Source organism: Crassostrea angulata, chromosome 8 (genome assembly GCF_025612915.1).
Source record: "Crassostrea angulata isolate pt1a10 chromosome 8, ASM2561291v2, whole genome shotgun sequence".
In the NCBI taxonomy this organism is placed as follows: Eukaryota; Metazoa; Mollusca; class Bivalvia; order Ostreida; family Ostreidae; genus Magallana; species Magallana angulata.
Genome location: NC_069118.1, coordinates 55656329 through 55679263, shown reverse-complemented (window position 1 = coordinate 55679263; position 22935 = coordinate 55656329). Strand labels below are relative to the sequence as shown.

At 31.0% G+C, this 22935-nt stretch overlaps 2 protein-coding genes across 2 annotated transcripts in view; one reads left to right on the top strand and one right to left on the bottom strand.

Annotated features, from left to right (window-relative positions):
• The window catches only part of LOC128158116 (tripartite motif-containing protein 2-like), a 65301-nt gene that overhangs the window by 23362 nt on the left and 19004 nt on the right, over nucleotides 1–22935 (top strand). The gene's annotated exons all lie outside the window — the stretch shown is intronic.
• Nucleotides 5669–7338, bottom strand: LOC128158124 (tripartite motif-containing protein 2-like). The gene has a single exon (XM_052820864.1). The coding sequence runs from the start codon at nucleotides 7321–7323 to the stop codon at nucleotides 5770–5772; it is 1554 nt and encodes a 517-aa protein (XP_052676824.1). The 5' UTR covers nucleotides 7324–7338; the 3' UTR covers nucleotides 5669–5769.

Here is a 22935-nt window from a genome sequence, read left to right as displayed (position 1 = left end):
TATGAAATCAAATGTCCAATAATTTGTATTCTTAAGTAGAATATATGTATCGACAAATGCTAATAGCTTGTTTTTCCATATTCTTCGAATAATTTAATTATGTGCACTGTGTAAAATAAGCTATTTCTTTGTATGGAAAATAAGTCATTTGAGGGATAGATCTGTAGAATAATATGATTGTGCCTACAAACTTTAGAAATATATTGATAAATTTTATCGAATGCAGAAATACCTTATTTTCTGTGTGCACAAGTGTATATTTTCCTTTTGATAAATTTGAAAACCCCACATATGTATGTTTCATATGATTTACATATGATGCCCCTTTCATATGATTCTCATATGAAAATAATTTCTAACACACATAAAAGTTTCCTATGTTAATCATATGAAAGGGCTATCATATGTAAATCATATGTGCATCATATGTGTATCATATATGGATCATATGATTTGTTACATATGATACACATATGATGCCCTTTTTATGATCTCATATGAAACAAATCATATGATCCACATATGATTCACATATGTGAATCATATGTGGCGAAGTTGCCTGTATACATGTAATAAAACAATTCTTTGAAATTTCAAGTGAAATTCACATGAATCAATTCCCCCAAATTTTACGTGAAAGGGATTTCACGTTAAAATTGTGTGTAAATCATGTGAACTTTCACATTTTTTTCACGTGAAGTTTTTTCATTTGAAATTCATATGAACAATTTCACGTAAATTTCATTTCATACGAATTTCTCGTGAAATTGGTGTTAATTTCACATGAAGCTTTACTTGAAGCTCTTTTCGCGTGAATTTCACGTGATGCACAATTGGCTGTGTATTCATGAGGCTTGCCGAGCGAATATACCCATTTTAGCGAGTTGGATAAAGCAAATATAAAATCACACAATCATAGATGTTCTATTCATCTCATAAGTTTTTATTAATATTTTTTGAAATATCACCTTAAATGACACGATTTTTTTTTAGACTAACCAATGATGCAACGTTGTGCTATGCATTTATTATGACCTTGAGAGACACAATTTAGTACGTAATTTCGGAGATATGTATACTGTTTTAATGCATTGTAAGATTGAAGTAATTTCTTATCACTAAAGGTTTTTTCTTAGAACTTTATAACTTAATTAAATACCCATACTGAATACTCAAGTAGTCAGGTTGATTGATATACTCAGAGTTGCTTATGCTCGTCACTTTAAATCGACTCGAACAAGGAACAGTTGTTGGTGTTTTATAAACTAAACACCTATGATTTGTTGTTGAAAGTACTCGCGCAGCGTTTCATTTGTATTGTGATGTCATCTTTCTGCTTTGTTAACGCCATGGCGTGATAGTTTCAACAGCAGATATTCAGCGAAATTTGTTGAAAATAGCTCGTTTGATGCGTAAAATTAATGTTATATTGTGGAATAAACATAAATGTCTCGAAGTATAAGCTATATCCGGGCTCGGGTCGAAAACGTGAAGAGGGTTCTGCAAGCCTAGCCCACTGTCACGTTTTCTTAACCCACCTAAATATAGCTTAATTCATATATTTCAAGACAGTAACTATGTATTTTATACTAATAACCCTTATTATGTGATGTTATATATTTATTTATTACTTAAATATATCTGAATGTTCTAATAAATCTATAAAGATCACCATTTCCACCTTTATCAAATAAAAAATAGCCATTATCTGACAAATCTGGGAAATTGGGCATACAAAAATAAACTTTGATAAGACCCCTGGAACAAACCAGGAGGTAATTTTTTTTTTATTTGACCATTTGATGCCTTATAGCAATAATTTTAATGTGTAGAACAGAAAAAGAAATCCCTAGGGCAGAAGTTTTAAAAAAAATGTAAAAAATGTGCAAAATTGATACATTTCAAGCAAAATCCCATAGGGTCCTATGTTAAAAATTAACAAATTTTGAGATGATCCCTTAAACAAACGATGTGGTAAATGTCTTATTTTTTTTATCTAAAAATAATAATTATATTAGTAGAAATTCATGTAAAAAAATTCATTCAAAAATCTAGGGCAGAAAAAATTAGACCCGGCCTCGTTACTATTTTTAATACCGAGCGCAGCGAGAGGCGGGCGAAGCCCGCCTCGCGAAGCGAGGATTAATGGTAACACGTATATATCAGAAAATCAGTGAAAAATGAAAGTTGAATCAGGGGTACTAAGGCCAAAAAAATTTTCTTCCAGCCCTGGGCGCCGCCATATTGGCAGCCATTTTGTTTTTAAAAAGTTAGTTCGATCATTGATTGATCAGTACTTATCGATGTTTGTTGCCCCTAAACTCGATTAAATAAGTTCCAGTGTTTCAATAGAAGGTAATTTGAATTAAACGAAATTAAAAAGGAAACCAGATAAGTTTCAGTAGTGCTTCAATCAAGAAACACGACTTGTTCTATGTATGTCTTATCTGATTATCAGATGGAAAATAAAAACATTAACGTCAAGGAGCTGATCTTTTAGATACTTAATAAAATATTTAATTTTAGTACAGCGGCATTCATATGAATTTAATTGATGAATAATGAAAGAAGAAATAAAAAAAAGTTCGGAATCATGTAACTCTCTTCGGCTTTTTCCGAAGACAAAACTTGAACGTTTTACGTCTGAAATATGACGTCATAATGTAGACTGAGCACGCGAAGTTTAGTTAAACTTTGGCTAATGATATGTGTAGGCAACCAGGCGCCTGAGGCGGATCCTACTGTGTGCGTTTCAAATAAATTTTGTTCTACAAAAATCAAACTGATTTGAACATATTTTTATTGTACAAAAATTACAACAGGGATTGGACACAAGTTCAAAAACTTAGATCGCCCTCTCCCAATACAAGTATATAATACAGTAAAAATAATGTATACACAACATGTAAGGTCAACAGATCATATGAATGTTATATATAAATTTTCAATGGTGTACAAACATCAACTAAATCTTTTTGTACCTTTGATATAACGATAAACTAGAGAAAATATATGTTTGTTTTCGCTGACACTGATTGCGTTGTCGCCCCAAAGTAGGACATGAGTATTAACAATATTTAAATTTACAATATTGAAAATTTCATTAAGCATAACATTTCTGGCCTCTTTATATTTATTACAAGTGAAAAAATAATGATAAGTATCTTCGAGCTTGCCACACGAACAGAGTGGACTATTAATATTACAACGAAAAAGATCACTATTTAGTACACAATTATGACGAAGTCTAGTATGAATAATATTAAAAAATCTGTCACCATAAGTAAAAAAATCAGGTTTTGTTCGACAGGTAATATCATTCTGATTTATGATAGAAACATGTATTTTTTCTTTGAAAATGCGAATGGGGTCACTTTCACGGACATCCTTTGAAAGCGCATTCCATTCATTAACACTGAACAGTGGGAACAAATGAAGATTTATACAATTGTAAGCGACATTTTGGTATACTATAATTTTGTGCATTTCTTGTAAAATAATGGGATGCATTAACACGTTTATTTGGGAAAATGTTCATTACATAATTGGGTAAAAGGTTTCTATCAATTTTATACATGGTTTTCAGCCTGGACATTTTCCTACTACTAAAAATCAAACTGCACTGTGTTAAATCTGCGCTCGGTCCAACGGTCACACCGTTTACATATTAGTGAAAATAGTCATGTGGAATATATAGGAATATCTTAAAAAATAGATCACAGAAGCGTTAAAGCGAACGGCTGTTTCAAAATAGTTTGGACCGGAATTATTTGATAAAGCATCATCCGATTGATAACGCAAAGATTTATCACAAAAGACATATACACCACACGTATGAGATAAAAAGTTTTATTAAAATTTGATTTAGATACGATAGCGGTACATATAATAAAAATGGTTAAAATGGGCACAGATATTTGGCCATATCAAATATATAGTCCATTATGAAAATGAAGTTAAAACAATTTTTCTAAATAAAACCATAATATAATGTAATAATTCTTTTTGCTAAACAAATTATACATTAATGTTTTCATTCACACTGTGATGTGTTATATATGTATTTGTTCAGTTTGTTAATACGAAGGTCATTAAAAAATGAAGATTTTGCCATAAATTTTTACTTAACGTCATATTTCTACTAAATTTTATTGACATTGTTCAAGAAATTAGAAATCATTCTTTTAGTATTATGATGTGATAATTTTGGTCGAGGCGTGGTCAAAACCAATAAACCCCGAAAGGCTTAATGATAGGTTTGATCACGCCCCGATCGAAATTATCACTTCATAATATTAGAAAAATGATTTCTTATTACTTATATAATTTTTAGACATTGTACGATTCAATATTTAAATAAAAATAAGCAAACCCCGCTGGTGCCCCAATTATACATCATTTGAAGTTATGGTTATGGGGTATATAGTTCAAAATTGATACTTAGTGTTATCACAGGCAAAGACACTGGACAATGTCATTTTTCCGCAAAAGTTTCAAATATTTTGAAAGCATATATATATATACATATATATATATATATATATATATATATATATATATATATATATATATATATATATATATATATATATATAGATAAAAATTAAATAAGAAAACACGAAAAACGTTCAATATAGCTTAAGCGCTTTCATTTTAAAATCTTCAGAAGCTATATAATGGTAACATAGTAACGTGACGTCAAAAAAATTGAACGTGGAACGGCAATGTTTATTATGACGTCATAGCTAGATTTAGCGGAAAAAATATAATTTGCAACATAGTATATAACATACAATTCAATACATTATTATTACAATTCAGTTCAATTTGGGTTTTAAAATACGGATGAACTGTTTTTCTTTTTCTCTTCTTTGCACATTACTGTCACTCAACAGTTTGCAAAATGGAAAGATTTTAAACTGTTTATTGCCGCAAGTGTCCAAATAAAGTTTATAAAACGGAAAAACTGAAAATTGTCCGTGGCCACAAATATTATGTTATATATGTTATATACAACATTACGTGTATCGGATGCAACGAATTTTATATAGGAGAAACTGGAACAACCTTACACACCCGTATTCGTATACACAAACAACACGTCAATCAACCCGAGTACAGAAAAATTAAACTTAGTGAACATCTTGATATTTGTGGCCACGGACAATTTTCAGTTTTTCCGTTTTATAAACTTTATACTGACAATGCAATTGAACGAAGGGAAAAAGAAAAACATTTTATAAAGTCACTAAAACCTTCGTTAAATAGTTTGATATATACTGTTTCATCGTCTTTGATTTTATTTGACTGTATATTACGCTATATAACTTTATTCTATGATTGTTTCCTTCTATAAGCATTATGACGTCATAGTATTATTTTTGACGTTATCACTAGGTAACGTAATTACGTCATAGTTTTAACGACTGTAAAACGTCTGAAGATTTTTAACAATGAAAGCGCTTATGTTTTGCAGTTAGTGTTGCTTATTTTCTTTTATTATATTTTTACTGGACACTGAGAAAATACTTTTGTGATTTGGATATATATATATATATATATATATATATATATATATATATATATATATATATATATATATATATATATATATATATATATATATATATATATTTATAAACACAATAAAATCCACAGTGGTCAGCGAGTTATAGATAAAAAGTAAAATAAGAAAACAGGAAAAACGTTCAATATAGCTTAAGCGCTTTCATTTTCAGACAGATAAATAACTATCACACGTATTTTTTTTTACATGTAATATTGTATTTTCTTCACTTTACCTGTGCTATACTCTGCACCATAGAGGCTGTCCCTGTTGTCGACACATAGACCGAATGGATTGTTTAAAAGAAAATTGTCAATGTAGCGGAGGAACTCTCCGTCCTGATCAAGGATGTGGATACGATGTTTTTCAAAATCCGATGTTAGAATTCTACTTTGGCTGTCTGTTGTGATGCCGACTGGACTAAATGATCCCTCGGTAGTACAGGGAGGACCAGTGTAGGTAAACCGGAGTTTCCCGGCCTGATTGACCACCACTACTGCACGGGCGACATAGTCTGACACACAAATATCTAGGTTCCTGTTCTCACTGATGTATTTTTGTCCACCAGATGAAAAGAGAAGTTGTCCTTTGTCATCGTACTGAATACTTTGTTTCTCTGTGAAGCCAGAGTAACGCACAACTTTTGTTTGTGTATCATCATCATGGTCCATGACAACCAGGAGGTCACCAGAGGAGGTACTACAGACATTACAAGGAATCCACGACTGTAGCCTGATAACTGTCTCTATCTGTGTATTGAGAAATATATTCACGGATCTATCATTGCAATCGGTATAAACTAGATTACCACCCTTTGTCACTGCTATGTCTGATGGCCAGTTGCCTGACTTTGTTTGGACTGACTTCACTGGTTCCCCCCGGAGGTTGTAAATTCTTATCATTTTGTCCTCACCACACGTCCAAATTTCATCACTCAGACAGGACACACTGCGTAATTTGTTTTCTCCAAACTCAGTTTTTATATATCTGGTGATCCGAGGTTCATCACTGAGCAGTCTTCCCAGGAAAGAGGACTCAGCACCGATATATAACACTGATAAAGAACCAAGTTGTTGACAAAGCTGATTTTTGTTTATATTTTGAAGAGTGAAATGTGGTAAAGAAATCGTAAGTTTAGGAAGCAATCCTATGAATTCTGCATTCCTCGATTTGTAGGCAGTTACACGTCTGACATCATTGGAGTTAAGTAACTTATTAAGATCAGCAATGCTTTGTGTGATTTTAGAATTGATGCGTGTGATTTCATTTTCCTGTTCGTTTAGGACAGCCAGGTTTTTTATGTCCATTTCATCAACATCTGATTTCAGTTTCTTATTCAGATCTGGTTTTCTAGCTTGAATCTTAGACGCAATCTCTTGGTATTTAGGAAAAATGGACTTTTCTAGTTCTTCTAAATCTTTTTGAATGATATTCTTTTTACCGTCGACAATTTTGATAAGTTCAATAAATGTATGCCCTCGGTGATTTTCACAGGAAGCACATTTTGTACAAATAAGAATGTCACATTGTTCACAGTAAAGAACACTTATGTTTGAGGAATGTTTGGGGCATTTAGAAGTAGATCCCCTCTTTTCAAATGACACCACTTCGTGCTTTTGGGATTCATCAGAGATATGTTCCCCCACACAGGTTTTACACAGATGTATGTGACAAATATCACAGTACATAGAAGGGCCCGGGGTCTTACAAATTTGACAGCGTAACACATCCTGGGCCCAGTTTCGATGGGTGTCCATGCTTAGATAACTTGATTTGTTCTGCTAAAAAAATCAAAGATAATGAATTAAATGCCTCATTATAAGATTTAAATTGTATTTGGGAGTTGATTTTTAATCAACTCTCCTATGTAGTCATTCGGACAAACCGAAAGTGAAACAGTGTTTGGACCTCAGCACAAATCATTGCTCCTGACAAGACTTAGTTCTTGAAAATAATTGATGAATTCGATGTAATGTATGCTGAAGCATTGTTTTTCAAGGAATATTATTTTCAAATACCTTAAAAATAGTCAGATTTTAAATGGTACGAACAATTTAAATATTTTTTGTAGTCGTATGTATTCCTACGCCAGAGTTCAATATAGTCTCGTTAAACTCGACGCTCGGCTGTCTCCGTAAACCCTTGTCGGAGATTTACGGTGTCAGCCGAGCGTTTGGTTGAACGAGACTAGAGTTCAATATTGCTTGGATCCATACAATTTTCGAGAAATATTTCTACCACTGATACATAGTTTGAGTGAATTAATTTTATCTTTAAATATTATTTAGTGTTTTTGTGTGGTGATTTTAATTGTAGTTTTGAAAAGAAAAATGATAAATCACAGAAACGCTTATCTGAAATCTTACATAAATTAGATCTTGTTGATATTTGGAAACATAGATATCCTGATAAAAATGGTTTTATGTGGTGCGATGCAGATAACTGCCCTAAGAACAGAATAGATTACATATTTGTTAGTAACGAAATTTTAGATTTGACGAAAAATATGATTATCAGACGCATTCCAGGTACACATAACAAAAACACGAGAATGAGCGACCATAGATATCTAAAAGCTTGTGTTGATCTTAACAAATTAGAACGTGGTTCTGGGTATTGGAAATTAAACATTTCTCAAATTGAACACGATGAATACAAAAAAGGAATTATTGATATATTTAAGGATTTAGATAAATCATTAGATTCAATCTCAAGATGGGAACTTTTTAAAGTAAAAATCCGAGACTTTTCAATAAATTACGCTAAACAATCAAAAAATAATATAAAACTAAGGATTAAGCTTACTGAAGATAAAATTGAAGAAATTGAAAATCTTCCAAGTGCCCTAATTAACATGAATGAAAAAAGAACTCTTGAAAAAGAATTAGATGATATGTACAATCAAATAGCAAAAGGTGCACAAATTAGGTCGAAAGCTCAGTGGATAGGACAAGGTGAAAGAAATACAAATTTTTTCCTCAGTATGGAAAAGAAAAATCAGATAAACAATACAATATATGAAATAAATAATGATAACGGGACGTTTTCTTCCAACTCTGAAATCTTGAACGAAATATGTAATTTTTATGAAAAACTTTATAAAAGTACGTCAATCGAAGACAATTACATATCAAATTATTTAAATGATATACATTGCCCAACACTAGATGAAAATGAAAAACAAAATCTTGATACATTACCATCAATAGACGAATGTAAAGAAGCGGTTTTTAACATGAAAAATAACAAGTCTCCAGGTTTAGATGGAATACCATGCGAGTTTTATAAATGTTTTTGGAGTCATATTGGCCCCTTATTTTATGAAGTATTATTATCCGTATTTGATAATCAGGAAATGTCCTTTTCACAACGCCTATCCCTTATTACCCTTTTATTCAAGAAAGGAGTTAAAACCGATTTAAAAAACTATAGACCGTTAAGTTTGACAAATACAGATTATAATATTATTGCCTTCATATTTGCAAGACGATTACAAAAAGTTATTGATAAATTAATTAGTAAAGAGCAATCAGCATTCATCAAAGGGCGATTTATTGGAATAAATGCTAGAGTTGTCTTAGATATTTATGAATATTGCATGGAACATGCAAATGATGGTATTCTTTTATTTATAGATTTTGAAAAAGCGTTCGATTCGGTGGAATGGAATTTCTTATTTCACGTTCTTAAAAAATTTAATTTTGGGGATAATTTTATTACCTGGGTAAACATTTTGTACACAAATCCAATCTTTAGAATTAAAAATAATGGTTGGGTTTCGAAAACTTGCTCGATGTCTAGAGGAATAAGACAGGGTTGTCCTATTTCAGCTTTGTTGTATTTATTCGTAGCAGAAATATTATCGTTGAAACTAAAAAACAATAATCAAATTAATTCAACTTAATAACTCATCCACAGAAATAAAAAATTTACAACACGCAGATGATGTAACTCTAGCTTTGAGAAATATAAAGTCACTAGAAAAGGCAATCAAAACTGTTGACAATTTTTGCAATCATGCTGGATCAAAAATTAATAAGAAAAAAAACGCAGTGCATACTTTTAGGGAATCTCAAAGACAGGTACACAGAAGTTTGTGATATTAGTGTTACCAACAATGCTGTTCGTTGTTTAGGTATCTTTATTGGTCATAACAAAGAACAATGTTATAATTTTAATTGGTTAAAAATCTATGAAGATATGGAGAAATTATTTGAATCATGGAAGAAAAGAAAGTTAACGATTTTTGGAAAAACATGTGTTGTTAACTCCTTAGCCGTATCAAAATTAATATATGTTGGTTCAATCTTACCTATTCCAGAAAACGATTTAATGGAAAAAATGAAAAATAGTATTTTTAACTTTATATGGAATAAACGTGATAGAATTAAGAGAGAAACAGTAATAGGAAAACAAGGAAATGGTGGTTTAGGTTTAGTAGATATAGAGCTAAAACTAAAGGCTATTAAGGCATCATGGGTTAAACGATTGATTGATGAATCCAATGTCATTAATAACATTGTAAACAGCTACTTGAATGTAATGAACATAGATTTGAATTATATGCTCACACTGTCTGAAACAAAAACCGAAAATTTTACAATAATATCTAAATTGCCCATTTTTTATAAAGAAATATTTAGTTACTTTAATGAATGTAAAAAGACAATGGATGTATCTAATTTATCAGACATCAAGTTTGCACGGCAGCCATTGTGGAATAACAATTTGTTTCAATACAAGGGCAAAACATTATGTTTTCAGAATTGGATAGCGAGTAATATTTTGTATGTAAAAGATGTATTTAATGAAAATGGTGTGTTTAAATCATAACAGGAATTTTCAGATATCCTGTCAAATAAATCCAATTGGTTGTGTGAATATAATATAATTCGAAATGTAATTAAGAACAAGAGTATTTTGTTTGATATGAAATGCTGTGTTTTTACTAGAACAGACTTTGTAAATACATTCAATTTTCATAACGGTGTTCATTGTATCTTAGAGAAAAAATGTAATTTTTACTACGAAAATATGTTGTCAAGAAAGTTTAAACCTCCTTGCCATCAATCTTATTTAAGCAGAAATTATTGTGTAAATAAAGAGTATTGGCCAAGCATCTATGCAAATAAGATAAAGAACATGTATGACAAGCGTTTAAGTGAATTCAATTACAACCTGCTTAACAATATCTTATGTACCAATTCTTTTTTGCAAAAATGTAAAATAAGACAAAATGCAAAATGTGACTATTGTGACATCTCAAATGAAGATATTAAACATCTTATTTTTGATTGTGATAATGTCAAACAGATATGGCATAATTTGAACAATGCTTTAAATTTTACTGTTAAATGGAAACATGTTGTAGTTGGTTTTTATGTTGAAACTAACCCAAAAGTATTGTTTTATAATACAATTATATCTTATATAGCTTTTAAGATATACAAATTCAAAATGGGATGTAGAATAAAAAACGAGTGTCAAGATAGTTAAGAATTAAAACAATTTGTTAAAAATTCTTTATTTAAGGATATGGAAATCATGCTAGATTTTTCAAACCTGAATTTGTTTTAAAATATGGTATAGCGTTTGACAAACCTGTTATAAATTACTTTTGTTCTGTTATTCTCATTATTATTATAATGATGCCAATTTTCCTAATACCCGGGATATCTGGCTTTTGTAAATGGGTATTGTTGTTGAAGTGAAATAAAGCATAATTAAAAAAAAAAAAAATATTATTTAACATGATTCATATGGAGGTTTCTCGACATTCTAGTCGAAAAAGTTTTTAAATTCATATTATAAAAATATGCGTTATTCAAATTAGAAACTACGTATACATGTACTTGTCATGCAAAATAACATATCATTGATTTTAAAATAAATAAACATCGACAAAATCAACTCCCGTCAGTTCTTCAGCTCTTTGATTTTTTATAGTTATCTGAATATAGTTTTGTTTATAACTCTCCAGCTAACCAATAACGTCATGCCGTCATGAAATGCATAGACAACGTTATTTGTATACTGAAATAATAGTAGAAAGAAGGCGCAGGTATATAATTTGAATGAGAGCATATTGTATTCTTTATTTTCTTGCCTAATGCATTAATCATTTGAAAATGTTTTATGCTTAATGAATTAAATTATCATCATTGTATTTTGCATTCTCTCACCAAGGGGTATTAAACGCAACCTTTACTTGCACCTCTGTCATCGCCCGATGTACAAACCTAACCTAGACAAGATATAATTAAAGTTAATGTTGTGTTAAAGTCAAGAGGGTCCTATAAGGCTTTAATAAAACATAACGATGGCGTCGGTTCCATGCTTCTTTAATTGTGTGTTCCTTCACATAAATTGATGACATCATACACATGAATATAATAGGGGTCGTTTCAAAACATACAAATGATACAAATGTTATTACTTTTTCATTTACTAACATGATTTAAACAAAATACAGATCAAATACCTGTTTACATTTCATGGCTACTATGAGAAAATATTATGCAGCATTTACCCCCCAAAAAACCCCAAAACCAACAACCCTAAATCCTATTTTCTGTGACTTGAATTTGTTGTTGCTATTAAAACATTTTAAAGGTTTTATATTTAGTTCTGGGTTTTTTGAATTTCTGCGATTCAATTAAACCGATTTGTTTTATATAACTTCTAGAACCATACGCATAGAGATGTTTGCTCCTATTTCAAAGTATGTGGAGTTGTCTCCAGGAATATTCTTATTATGTCAAACACTGCTTGATTATTTAAATACCAAGTAATTGAAGATTAATCATTGTATCCTGGATCTAAAGTCTCAATAGTTTATTCTATATTTACTTAATCAGTCATCCGTTAAAACCCACATAAGTTTGTGATGAATGGTAGTGTAACAATTGTCGGTAGAGCATTTATGTGTCCAATGTCGGATACTGGTATCACATCTTGTGATCTCATGTCTGATTATATATTTACATTTACTTTTCATCCCCTCATAAATAAAAATAATTTATTTTTGTGATAATAACGCACAACACGAAAAACAAATTACAAAATCTGGAGGGCATGTGTATTTTTTCTTCATGATTTCTCGAAAAACCTCTTGACAAACCGGAACACGACCTAATATCTCACTAACGTTCATAAACATTTCACTGATGTAAACATTTCTTAACAGTTAAAGGGACATGGTGACGAATCAGTTTGTTTACATGTTCAACTGAATAAGTTTCAATGACCTTAATACTAGTAGGCGATGATTTATGATATTCGTGAAACCTTCCGTATGATGAAATTAGGTATATTTCTTCTTATGTCCGTTGTCATAATCAAAAATTAAAACATTATTTTAATTATACTGGGGGTTATATTTTTATTTCATTGATTAACAGAATTCAAAATAACATTGTGTAATTAAAATCATTAGCTTTGTGCACTATTTTGTCAACATAATTGGCTTTCCCAATGGCTCTTTCGTGAATTGCGCATTAATTTATTCGCAGAAATTTTGAATTAAAATCATGATTGCAGGAATGGATTAAAGATTAAAAATTTATGTAAGTTTTAAACTATACTTTTTTCGAGGATGTTATCTCATAATTACATTAATTTGTGTGCAATCGAAATTTCATTACTGGCTAGTGAGCCTGTTATGCAATATGTATGCACACACCATTGCAGGTATGAGAATACATCTTTAAAAAATAATGATTCAATGCTTGATTACACGATTTTTAAATAAAAACGTTAATAATTAATATTTCAGGTATCATTTGTGGGTGTATGTGGAAATATAGATACGTTTAAGTCTGAGTAAAAACTGATTATACATGTACAGTATCAATTGGACTGTCAATGTATGGAATGTGCTAATCGAAAAATTGGTATATTTTATCACCCGCTCTTTTGATTTGGTCACCCTGGTGTATTGTAGGTAATTAAAGAAAACCAAAAAGTTCTGGCAGTCAAAAATATGATGAAAAGGTAAGTTTACGTTATATAAAATGACAAAATGATTAGAAAGCATTGAAGCTTTATTCATATGATATACTTATAAAAGTTACATTTTTTCATTTCATTTTTAAAACTGTAATTGGTCTAAATGTAGAAGTCGCTAGGACTGTACAGTGGCCCACACTAGGGCATAGTGCTGTTCAGTAGAAATGTACAGTGAGGTAAAATCAATATAGAGTAGATGTCAGACAATGTCAGTCAAATTTTGGGAATATCAGTGGATTTTGAATTCAGTAGTGTCACCTGACGTAATCGATATGCAGAAAAATCGCAGGCTAGGGTTATATGGCAATTTCACTAATTTCACTAAATCATGAGAAATATAAGTGTTTCCAAGAGGGCAATATAACTGTCTGGGCAAGATAGAGCAGTTATTGAGTAAAGTACCAAAAGTGTATTATTTGGGACATGGCGAGAAAACTTATTAGAATATGTTTAATCATTAATTATTATGACGAGAACACAAAGCAAGCTTGCGCATTATCTTTATCAGATAATAACGACAAAAAAGCATTACTAAAATACACATTTGTAATACAAAGTCATGTAAATTTTAGCGAGTAGCAATCATATTAATTGAAATGTTAAAACATTTATAAACAGGCAGTAAATGACTACAAATTAGAAAAAAGAGAACAGGTAACGGGTAACGGGTAGCTAATAAAATGTTCACAAAATTCAGAATACTCAAGCCAAACTCCTTTGAAACAAAGTTGTGGTACAAACAGTGTGAGAAAACATATGAGCTTTTTCCATGTACATGCCTGATAGTTCCCTTTTTATCAACCAATATTCTAGCAAGTTCTAGCTATTCTAACTATTCAAAAAGTAATATTTAGCCTTTTCCTGATATTGCTTTTATGAAGACACAAGCGATGGCATAAGAAAATCGATAATAAAATATTCATATAATAGGTTATACACATTGAGTATTTTCTTCGTTCTGAATACGGTAGAACAGATTTATTTCTTTTCATCTCATATGTATTTATTCGTTTTTGGATTTTTCTATTTCGTTTTTGTACAGTACATCCTTATTACTCATACTAATATTACTCATCTGAAGTTTAGTTGCTTATCGTTAGTTTTAATTTCATTGGTTCAACTTATTATCAAATAAATTTGATTTTCTTTTAGTATAAGTAACCGGTTAAACTTAGTGTAATATGGCAGTACTTCATTTTCAACGTTGTCAACCAATCCAGCGTATATCAGCTGCATCTTTTGGTATCTTCAAAACATATTTACTTATGTATTTATTTACTACCATGATGGTGATAAGAGCACCTAATTGTTTGATGCAAAGATTATACTTTATCATATTTTTGTGATAAAACTTACGATAGTAATTTCTAAAACTTGTTTGTAGGTCAAATATTAAATTGTTACAAAACATGTTTTTATCTAATAAATAAATACTGGTGTAACGGTTGCTTTTTGTCAACAGAATATAGAAGCCAAACATATTGAACGCACGTACAAGGCTGCATTTTGTCTAATGTATTTTTACTTTGTTTATAGGTCAATGCTTAAAAAAGTTTTAATAAATCTGTCGAATAAAACGGCTGTCTACGAATGTCCGGTTACATAGATATATAATCTATGGCCGTATACTTTAGATGTAAAATGATATATAGTTCATGGTTAATCTAATTTTATTGGGTTTTTTCTATAAAATCTTGATTATGCCCTTTTGATAATGTGTGCAATATAAATGCATGCCTTATTTATTTCTCATAGACAGGGGGGTTAATAAAATATATCCCTGAAATATACAGGTCCACATTAATTCTATTTCCTTATAAATGTTTCTTTTTTCTTTTAAATAGAACAATTAAGTAATGTTCATTGTGAAGTTTTGTAAATATTGGGTTCATGTATTAGTAGAGTGGTAATCAAATTCATATATATGTATCATATTTAAATACGATACTTGTGAATTCAGGTTTCAATATTCTACTCAATAAGTGATATCTCTTATAAATACTACAAATTAAAAAATTAAAAATATTTTCTACAAATATCTCTTATTTTCATAGTTCAAATATAAAATTAAAATTGATCTGCACTTAATGGGTTTTATATAATTATAACTCAATATAATATAAGATAAATCACACGTATTCATTATTAAATTCTAATGGTGTCAAATTGATTTTTGAATTAGAAGTAAACAACATATACGAACCTTGTCTTCCATCATCGCGACATTTGCGCGTCCTTAAAAACTATGTAATACAGTTTGAGTTGATTAAATAAATAAATGCAAGAAATGCTTATCAGTACCTTTTAAAAATGGATGTTTATTGGATCTACAGATATAGAATTAAAGGTTTTTTGGATTTACAATTTAAATCCTTCTCTTCCTCTAAAAATGGAAAAAGTGACAGTTTTATGATAGTATGAAGAGTAAGAAAACTATGACCCTGATCGAACGGTTGCCAATAAAGTGTTTTATTTCTGTTTACACAACATATATATTGTCGAAAGGTTTTTGATCGTGTAAGAAATCGTTCATAGCAAACCCTAGATACGCTGGAATCTTAAAATGTTATTGGAAATGCACTCTTAATATTTTTATTTAACAAAATTTGACAGATATGCTATATGCATATAGTCTTGATTGAAGTCACCATTTCGTACGTAAGTTTTATGGTCGATACATCGACATTGTCAGATATACAATCTTCTTTCTGCCTAGTCGAGTGCTGACTGACGGTTTTCATACGTATTGTTAGGCCATTATTAATTACCGAAATGTTTGCGGAGTTTCCGTTTCCCCGATCACGACAAAGAGCAGCCAGCGGATGTGACCTGTCAACAGAGAAGCTGACTATTCCATGGCACCTGATCCTACCTTTGATATTTGTATGCGTTTGTGTTTGCGTTTGCTCGGCTCCTGTTTTGTATTTTTCGTTCGGACTTTTGATTTAGTGCCACATTGTATGCAGTCCATGTACAATATCAACAGACAGTATCAATTGTTCTTGTCGTTTGCCATTTTAGTGCTTTATATTTTCAGTTTACTGGCTTAGTATCTATTTATTAAATCTGACATCTGATAACTTCCATAGACAGCGTTTATATGTTCAAATAAGAAAAATTGCTGCCTCTTTTTCAAATTTCAACATAGTTATATTATTGGCAACAATTATTAAGGTAACCTTGGAAGACGATCTCGTATTTAAATCATGTATACCTTTTATAAATTAATCAAAACACATCAACCTCATATAAGATATTTACAGCCAATCAAATTTAATGTATTCAAATTTGTCTCCACATTATTCAACTACTCAGTATTAACGTACTTATGAACTACATTGATTTTTTAAAAATAGATTTATTTTCTCTGGATACCCCTTCATTTTATCAAAACATTTATGTCTTTGTTTCCTCTAGTGTTGCTGTATTTTTTATTTCAATTATTTTCACATTTTATTTCTAAAAGAACATGTATGTTAGATAATTGCAATATAAACAATTTGTTATTGAAACAACGAAAAGCTTTATTTTGTGATTCATGCGGGATTTGATGGTGGCGATATGGCAGAAAAATACATAACTCGTGTTACTCAGTGACAAATATGTGTTGCGTTTTGTATATGGCATATCCAAACTTTCATCAAGATGTGGACAAGGTATTATTAATGGAACTCAACTCGGTTTATTAAAAAATTTAAAATCGCATCGTTATCACTAAGAATAGGCAGTATAACATCCCATTCTAGGCATCATGCTACCTCTCTGATAGCAAGGTTATCTTGTGTTATTAAACGAAAGGACGAGATGGTTTAACACAAAGTAAAAACTTAAGTAAAATGTATTTTGCGTGTTTTACAGACAATTAAATGGATTTAACTTCTTTTAGAACAAATATGGTTGATGTAAAGGTAGATGAGTTTTAACGAAGAGTTAATATGCAAAAAGCAGATAATCAAAATTTTATAATTACATGCATATTTCTCCTATAGACTATGATATAGACAAAAGCTTTCAAATGTTAAAAGTTGATTATGATGTGGAAATCAGACCTTGTGATTACGTAATGAATAAAACCCAGCTTTTACTTCAGCCTTTCATCTTGCCTTTGGTTAGAGAAGCAGTACAGGAAACATTTAATGTTATCTGAAGATTTTTTAGCCACAGAATTTAACAGCTTGTTATAAAAATGACCATAAATGGTTACTATTAGGTAGATATCAAAAGGTTGACTGCAATTCAGCAACATACATTGCCAGCTCATTATCACCATTTCATTCTTGCACCGATAAAAAAATGAGTATACATTTATTAGTGCAAGGGAAATCCATAAATGAAGAAAGCTTGCAGAGAACATCAAACACAAGATATACAAATTGCATTTTTGCTGTCTAGACAATACAGAAGAGAGCAGAACTTTGGATGATATACGTAAATAAATGGTACCATATATCAGAGTAACACGTGCAGAAAACTGAGGGAATATTTGCAAATATAAATCAAAGTTAGTCGTTTTGGTTGTTATGTACAACCAGAAGCAAAATACTGTGGAATCATTACAATTCGTTGTGGCTCAATTTTCGTGGGATTTGTGGGTAACCCTCCTCCAAGAATTTACATCCTTCATGTAAACGAATTTTTAGTTTAACATATTTTCTTATAAGTTCTCATAAGTTTCTAAAAATCAGTCATTTGAGAAATGTACAAGTCAGTTCAGAAAGTGAAGCAAAATTTTGTTTGAAAAAAGAGATTTGCTTGAGATCTTATGAAAATATTCAGCCTATTTGAAGGTTTTAACTATTTAGAATGGACAAAAACAATATATATCTAAGTCATTAATATTGATTAAATTAACGCACTTTGACAACATGTTTTGAAAGTGAATTGAATTGGTCCACAATTTAACGCACTTTTAAACGGTAATTTTTCAAAGCGTGTTGTAATATTGGTATCAGGAGGGGTTAAAGATAAAAGTTTTATACATAACACTCACAACACAACACAAAAAAATAAATAAAATTCTTTATAGATTTTGTTTTGCCTCGGACTAGAATGTCTCGACGTCATTGGATGAATGGCGTCACGTGGTTGCCTGATAAATTTCTATACATGGCAGGCGTCAAAATTTATACGGCAACATGGCGGACGTAACGTTATTTGAGCTGATATTTTACACAAACGTTCAACCATACCTTTAATTTTTACTACATAACTATTTTAAATATGGTGAACTATAATTGCTGTATTTTGTGATTTTTATATCTTTGAAAATAAAGTCTTTCATAAGAATATATTTTATTGGTTTACATTTTTTTTATGTACAAAAATATATTGCAGTTTTTCAGAAATATATTTTTTTGATATTTGCCATTTTTAGGGAAACATTTTTCATGAAACTTTTGCAAGCCAAACAAGTAGTTTAAACCTCAGTAATCTATAAAATCTAAAAAAAAAAAACAAAAAACACCAAAACCAAAACAAAACATTATTCCTAACCTTTATGTAGAATGCATGCTTTTTTGTTAACACATTAAATAAAAGCAGTCATTTTTATGATATATGATATAAATATATTGTCAAATTGTTGACAATTAATAATTTTAACATTTGCAAATTGTCATGATCAACATGCATCCATGTACATAAAAAATCGGAACGCTGTCAATTTGGTCATTTTCTGACACATGATGTCCTACAATTCAAATATTCATTCTATTCACATAGGTTTTTTTTTAGTTAGGGTAAGTTAGCTTCTAGTAACTTTTCAATACTTACTGTCTCTTAGAAGTAAGAAAAGTCAGCTACTAAAAACTGGCTACGAAACGAAATAAAAACTGGCTACTAGTAACTAGTTACCTGTACCTCTTTACAATTTTTTTTTACTTTTAAATTTGTTCATTTGATAAAGTATAAAGATATCAACTAGTGTTGTTAATATAAAGCTTTTTTAAAGGCATCCACGTGATAATACAATACAATTACCCAGATATCTCTTGTATTCTCATCAGCTTCTTGTCTCCATACAAATATACTTATTTTTCCTTTTTTCATATATATTTTTCTTTTGTCTTATTTTTTTTTTTTTAGATCTGCTTTGTATATTTGACTCATGAGGCTGTACATGTAGACTACACGTGATAATACATTAAATAAAAATGCTCAAATATCTAACTTAATCTTGTCAGTTACTAGTGCATTTCTTAACAAATATCAATATTTTTAGACAATTTTCTATATATAACTCAAGTAGCTATAAACATAAGTTAAAATTATCAACAACTGTTTCCTCAGATATCTCACTTAATCTTGTCAGCTACTAGTAGTGTAGCGGATAGTGGATGAAATATTTCACTTGTGGAGACAAGCACCAAATTTTGCATGAAGGTTCCTTGATCATTACTTGATTGAAAAATATCGTTGGCCATTCAAGTTTTAGTCATTTTCAAGATGGCCGCCTCTTATTTCAAAATGGCGTCTTTTTTCATAATGTTTTCATGATATTTTAAATATTTCTGGGTAATGTTTTTATTTTCTGTGAAATTATGAAAAAGAATTTGTTGTATGATATAATTTCATGTTCATTTCATATATGAACACTCTGCGCATGCGTTTAAAACATGCTGCATCTCATTTTTGAATGTACATGATCTAATCGTCTGAGCAGCTGCACTGCAAAGAGCAGTGCAAGATAATTCGGACTGGAAACATTTGCATTCCCCAGAACAACTCATATTTCATCAACATTTAAGTAGTTCTTAACATGAAGCCACCTTTGGTGGTAAGGATGTCCAGTGTGAAATCCGAAAACCATAATCTTTATCCCAACCCCATCTGGAAGGGGATGGTAAGTTTTGTCACTTGTATTGTGACTGACCCAATGTATTTTTAGCTTGCAATACAGCTCTCTATACGTTCTACAAGAGCAGCTCTTGAGGGAACGAGGGATGCCATTGTACGGACGCTGTTTACGAGCAAAGAGGTCAAGGCACGTGGCGGCTGGACCGAACGACCATGACGTGTACAAATTGATTATATGTTCTGTCACACTGTCACAAGGAGAACTTAAGAATCTGAATACCTCTGTAAAGCTCTCAAACACATTTCAGCCTGCCATGCTGTCATTTTACCTGTCCTATCAAATATGGATTATGTATCACAATCCGTGAATGCAAGAAAGAATTAAAGTGCTTTTGATCAACACCCACACCAATAACAACAACAATCTGTATCCGAACTTGAATTGATACTACCCAAGGCTGCATGTTTTCTATGTAGAAACATACAAGTGTCAGCTTCTTCATGGTTTCAAAATGATACAAAGTCTATATCTATAGCTCTATTACTGACAACATTTTTTTCTTTGTTACAACTATAGTAGTCACTGTCGTTATAATTGCAGATACGATTTTGTTTGCTAAAACCCAATAGTTCAGTGTTTTTCGCGATACACCGAAGAAAAGATTTCCAAGTCTAGTGTTTCCAGTTACCTGCCCTCTAGATTCTTTGACAGTTAGCAATATCGCACTATCATCACCTTTTACAATTGCAGTGTTCTGCTCATGGGCTTGTGCAATGGCTATGCTTGAAAAATTAAGTGATTCAGTTTTTCTAAAGTTAAAAACAAAGAGCTGATTCTTCAAAGACATAGTGAGCAAATTTAGAGGATGACTGTAGCCTGTTTTCTAGACTCTTCTTTCCTGTCAGAGCAATTTGAGTTACAAGAATTTTTGGAATATGAAAATCAGAAGTTCCCCCCTCGCTTTCTCAAAATTTTCTGGATATGATCGACAGAAGGTATACCTTATCTACAATACAAAAAAACCCAGCCAATAATCGTTAAATGCAGTCTAGTTTTAAAACAAGCAACATCATTTTCTCATTGTGACATAAAAAAAAAATCATCAAACGAAAGGTTTTCTTGATTAATTTTGTAGTTTCGTCTGATCAAAACTACTGTAACTATTCACTTTTTATAGTCTGGTATCTATGCGTACTAGCCTGCATACAATTTTATTTGTACTAAAAATACATCGATCTTCAATAAAATGTTTGATAGCCATTCAAACTTAATGACTCCTAGTTTGTCTTCACAATAATGACTTAACACATGTACCACGGTGTTTTGATTCTAGTTCATTTAATGAAATCTTTTTACATTAGAGGCCACTTTCTTTTTTTCTATTTTGCTGTTTAAGTTATTTCATCCAAAATAAAAAAATAAGGGAAAGGGTGGAGGTGTTCGATAGAAAGAAGAAGAACCCGTAACTCCTCGAGAAAGTTCATAAGACAAGGATGGAATAACCGGAGAAAGAGAAAGAGGTTGAAGAAGCGCCCCAAAAGATTCCAAAGTTGATTTTGCCGCAAATCACTGTGACGTTACGTAAAGAGGACACACGGTCCAGCATAGAAGTGACAAATGACGTGTCATCCCTACCGACCGTGTTTGTCACCCAGCGGTCCAATGTCTGATGTCTGATAAAGCTCGTGTCACTGTGTCAGACACGGACAAACTTCATCTATGGTTTCAATCGGTTTCGGTAGCGTTCTTGCTTGTCTTGCTTGTCTTCTTGGTGTGTTCCCATTTTGCCTGAACCAGTTAACAGGTGAAAAGAGTCAAAATATAGTAAGGGGAAATGGAAAATTCAAAATACAGTAAAACTCGGTTATAGTGAAGTCCAAGGGACCAGTGGATTTACCTCGTTATATCCGTAGTTGTTATATCCGTATAACGAACTAGTACTGTAATAATAACTATAGCGAATTCATTATATACATGTTTTATTTCACCAGACTGTAGTTTTTGTTTATTGAGGCTTAAAACGTTCTTTTAACACCTTTAATGATTGGATTGTAAATTGAAAAACTTATGTAAAAATAAATTCATCCAAACTATTATGTTAAATAGTAGTGAAAACAGTTTTAACTGTTAAGAAATTCGCTGTAGAAGTGTTGAATTTCGGTATTAATCATCTCTACGGGACTTAAATCAGTTCGCTATATCCGTAAATTCGTTATATCCGAATTTGCTATAACCGTAACATTTTGCAAAGATTGTTAAATTTCGGTATTAATCACCTCTACGGGACTTAAAATCAGTTCGCTATATCCGTAAATTCGTTATATCTGATTTTGCAAAGATTATTTTTTTAAAAAAAATTCCGAGAACTCAAAAAACTTACATATATCCGTGTTCGTCCTAAACCAGTTTTACTGTAAAACTACTGCAAAAACAGAACTTGTCAATTGGTTAAATGTTTTTATGATAATTAGTTAAATAACACAGATAAAAGGGGGATTGAAAAAATGAAGAAATATGAATGTAATGTGAACATGAATAGTAAGAGGCCCTCAGGCCTTGACAGTCA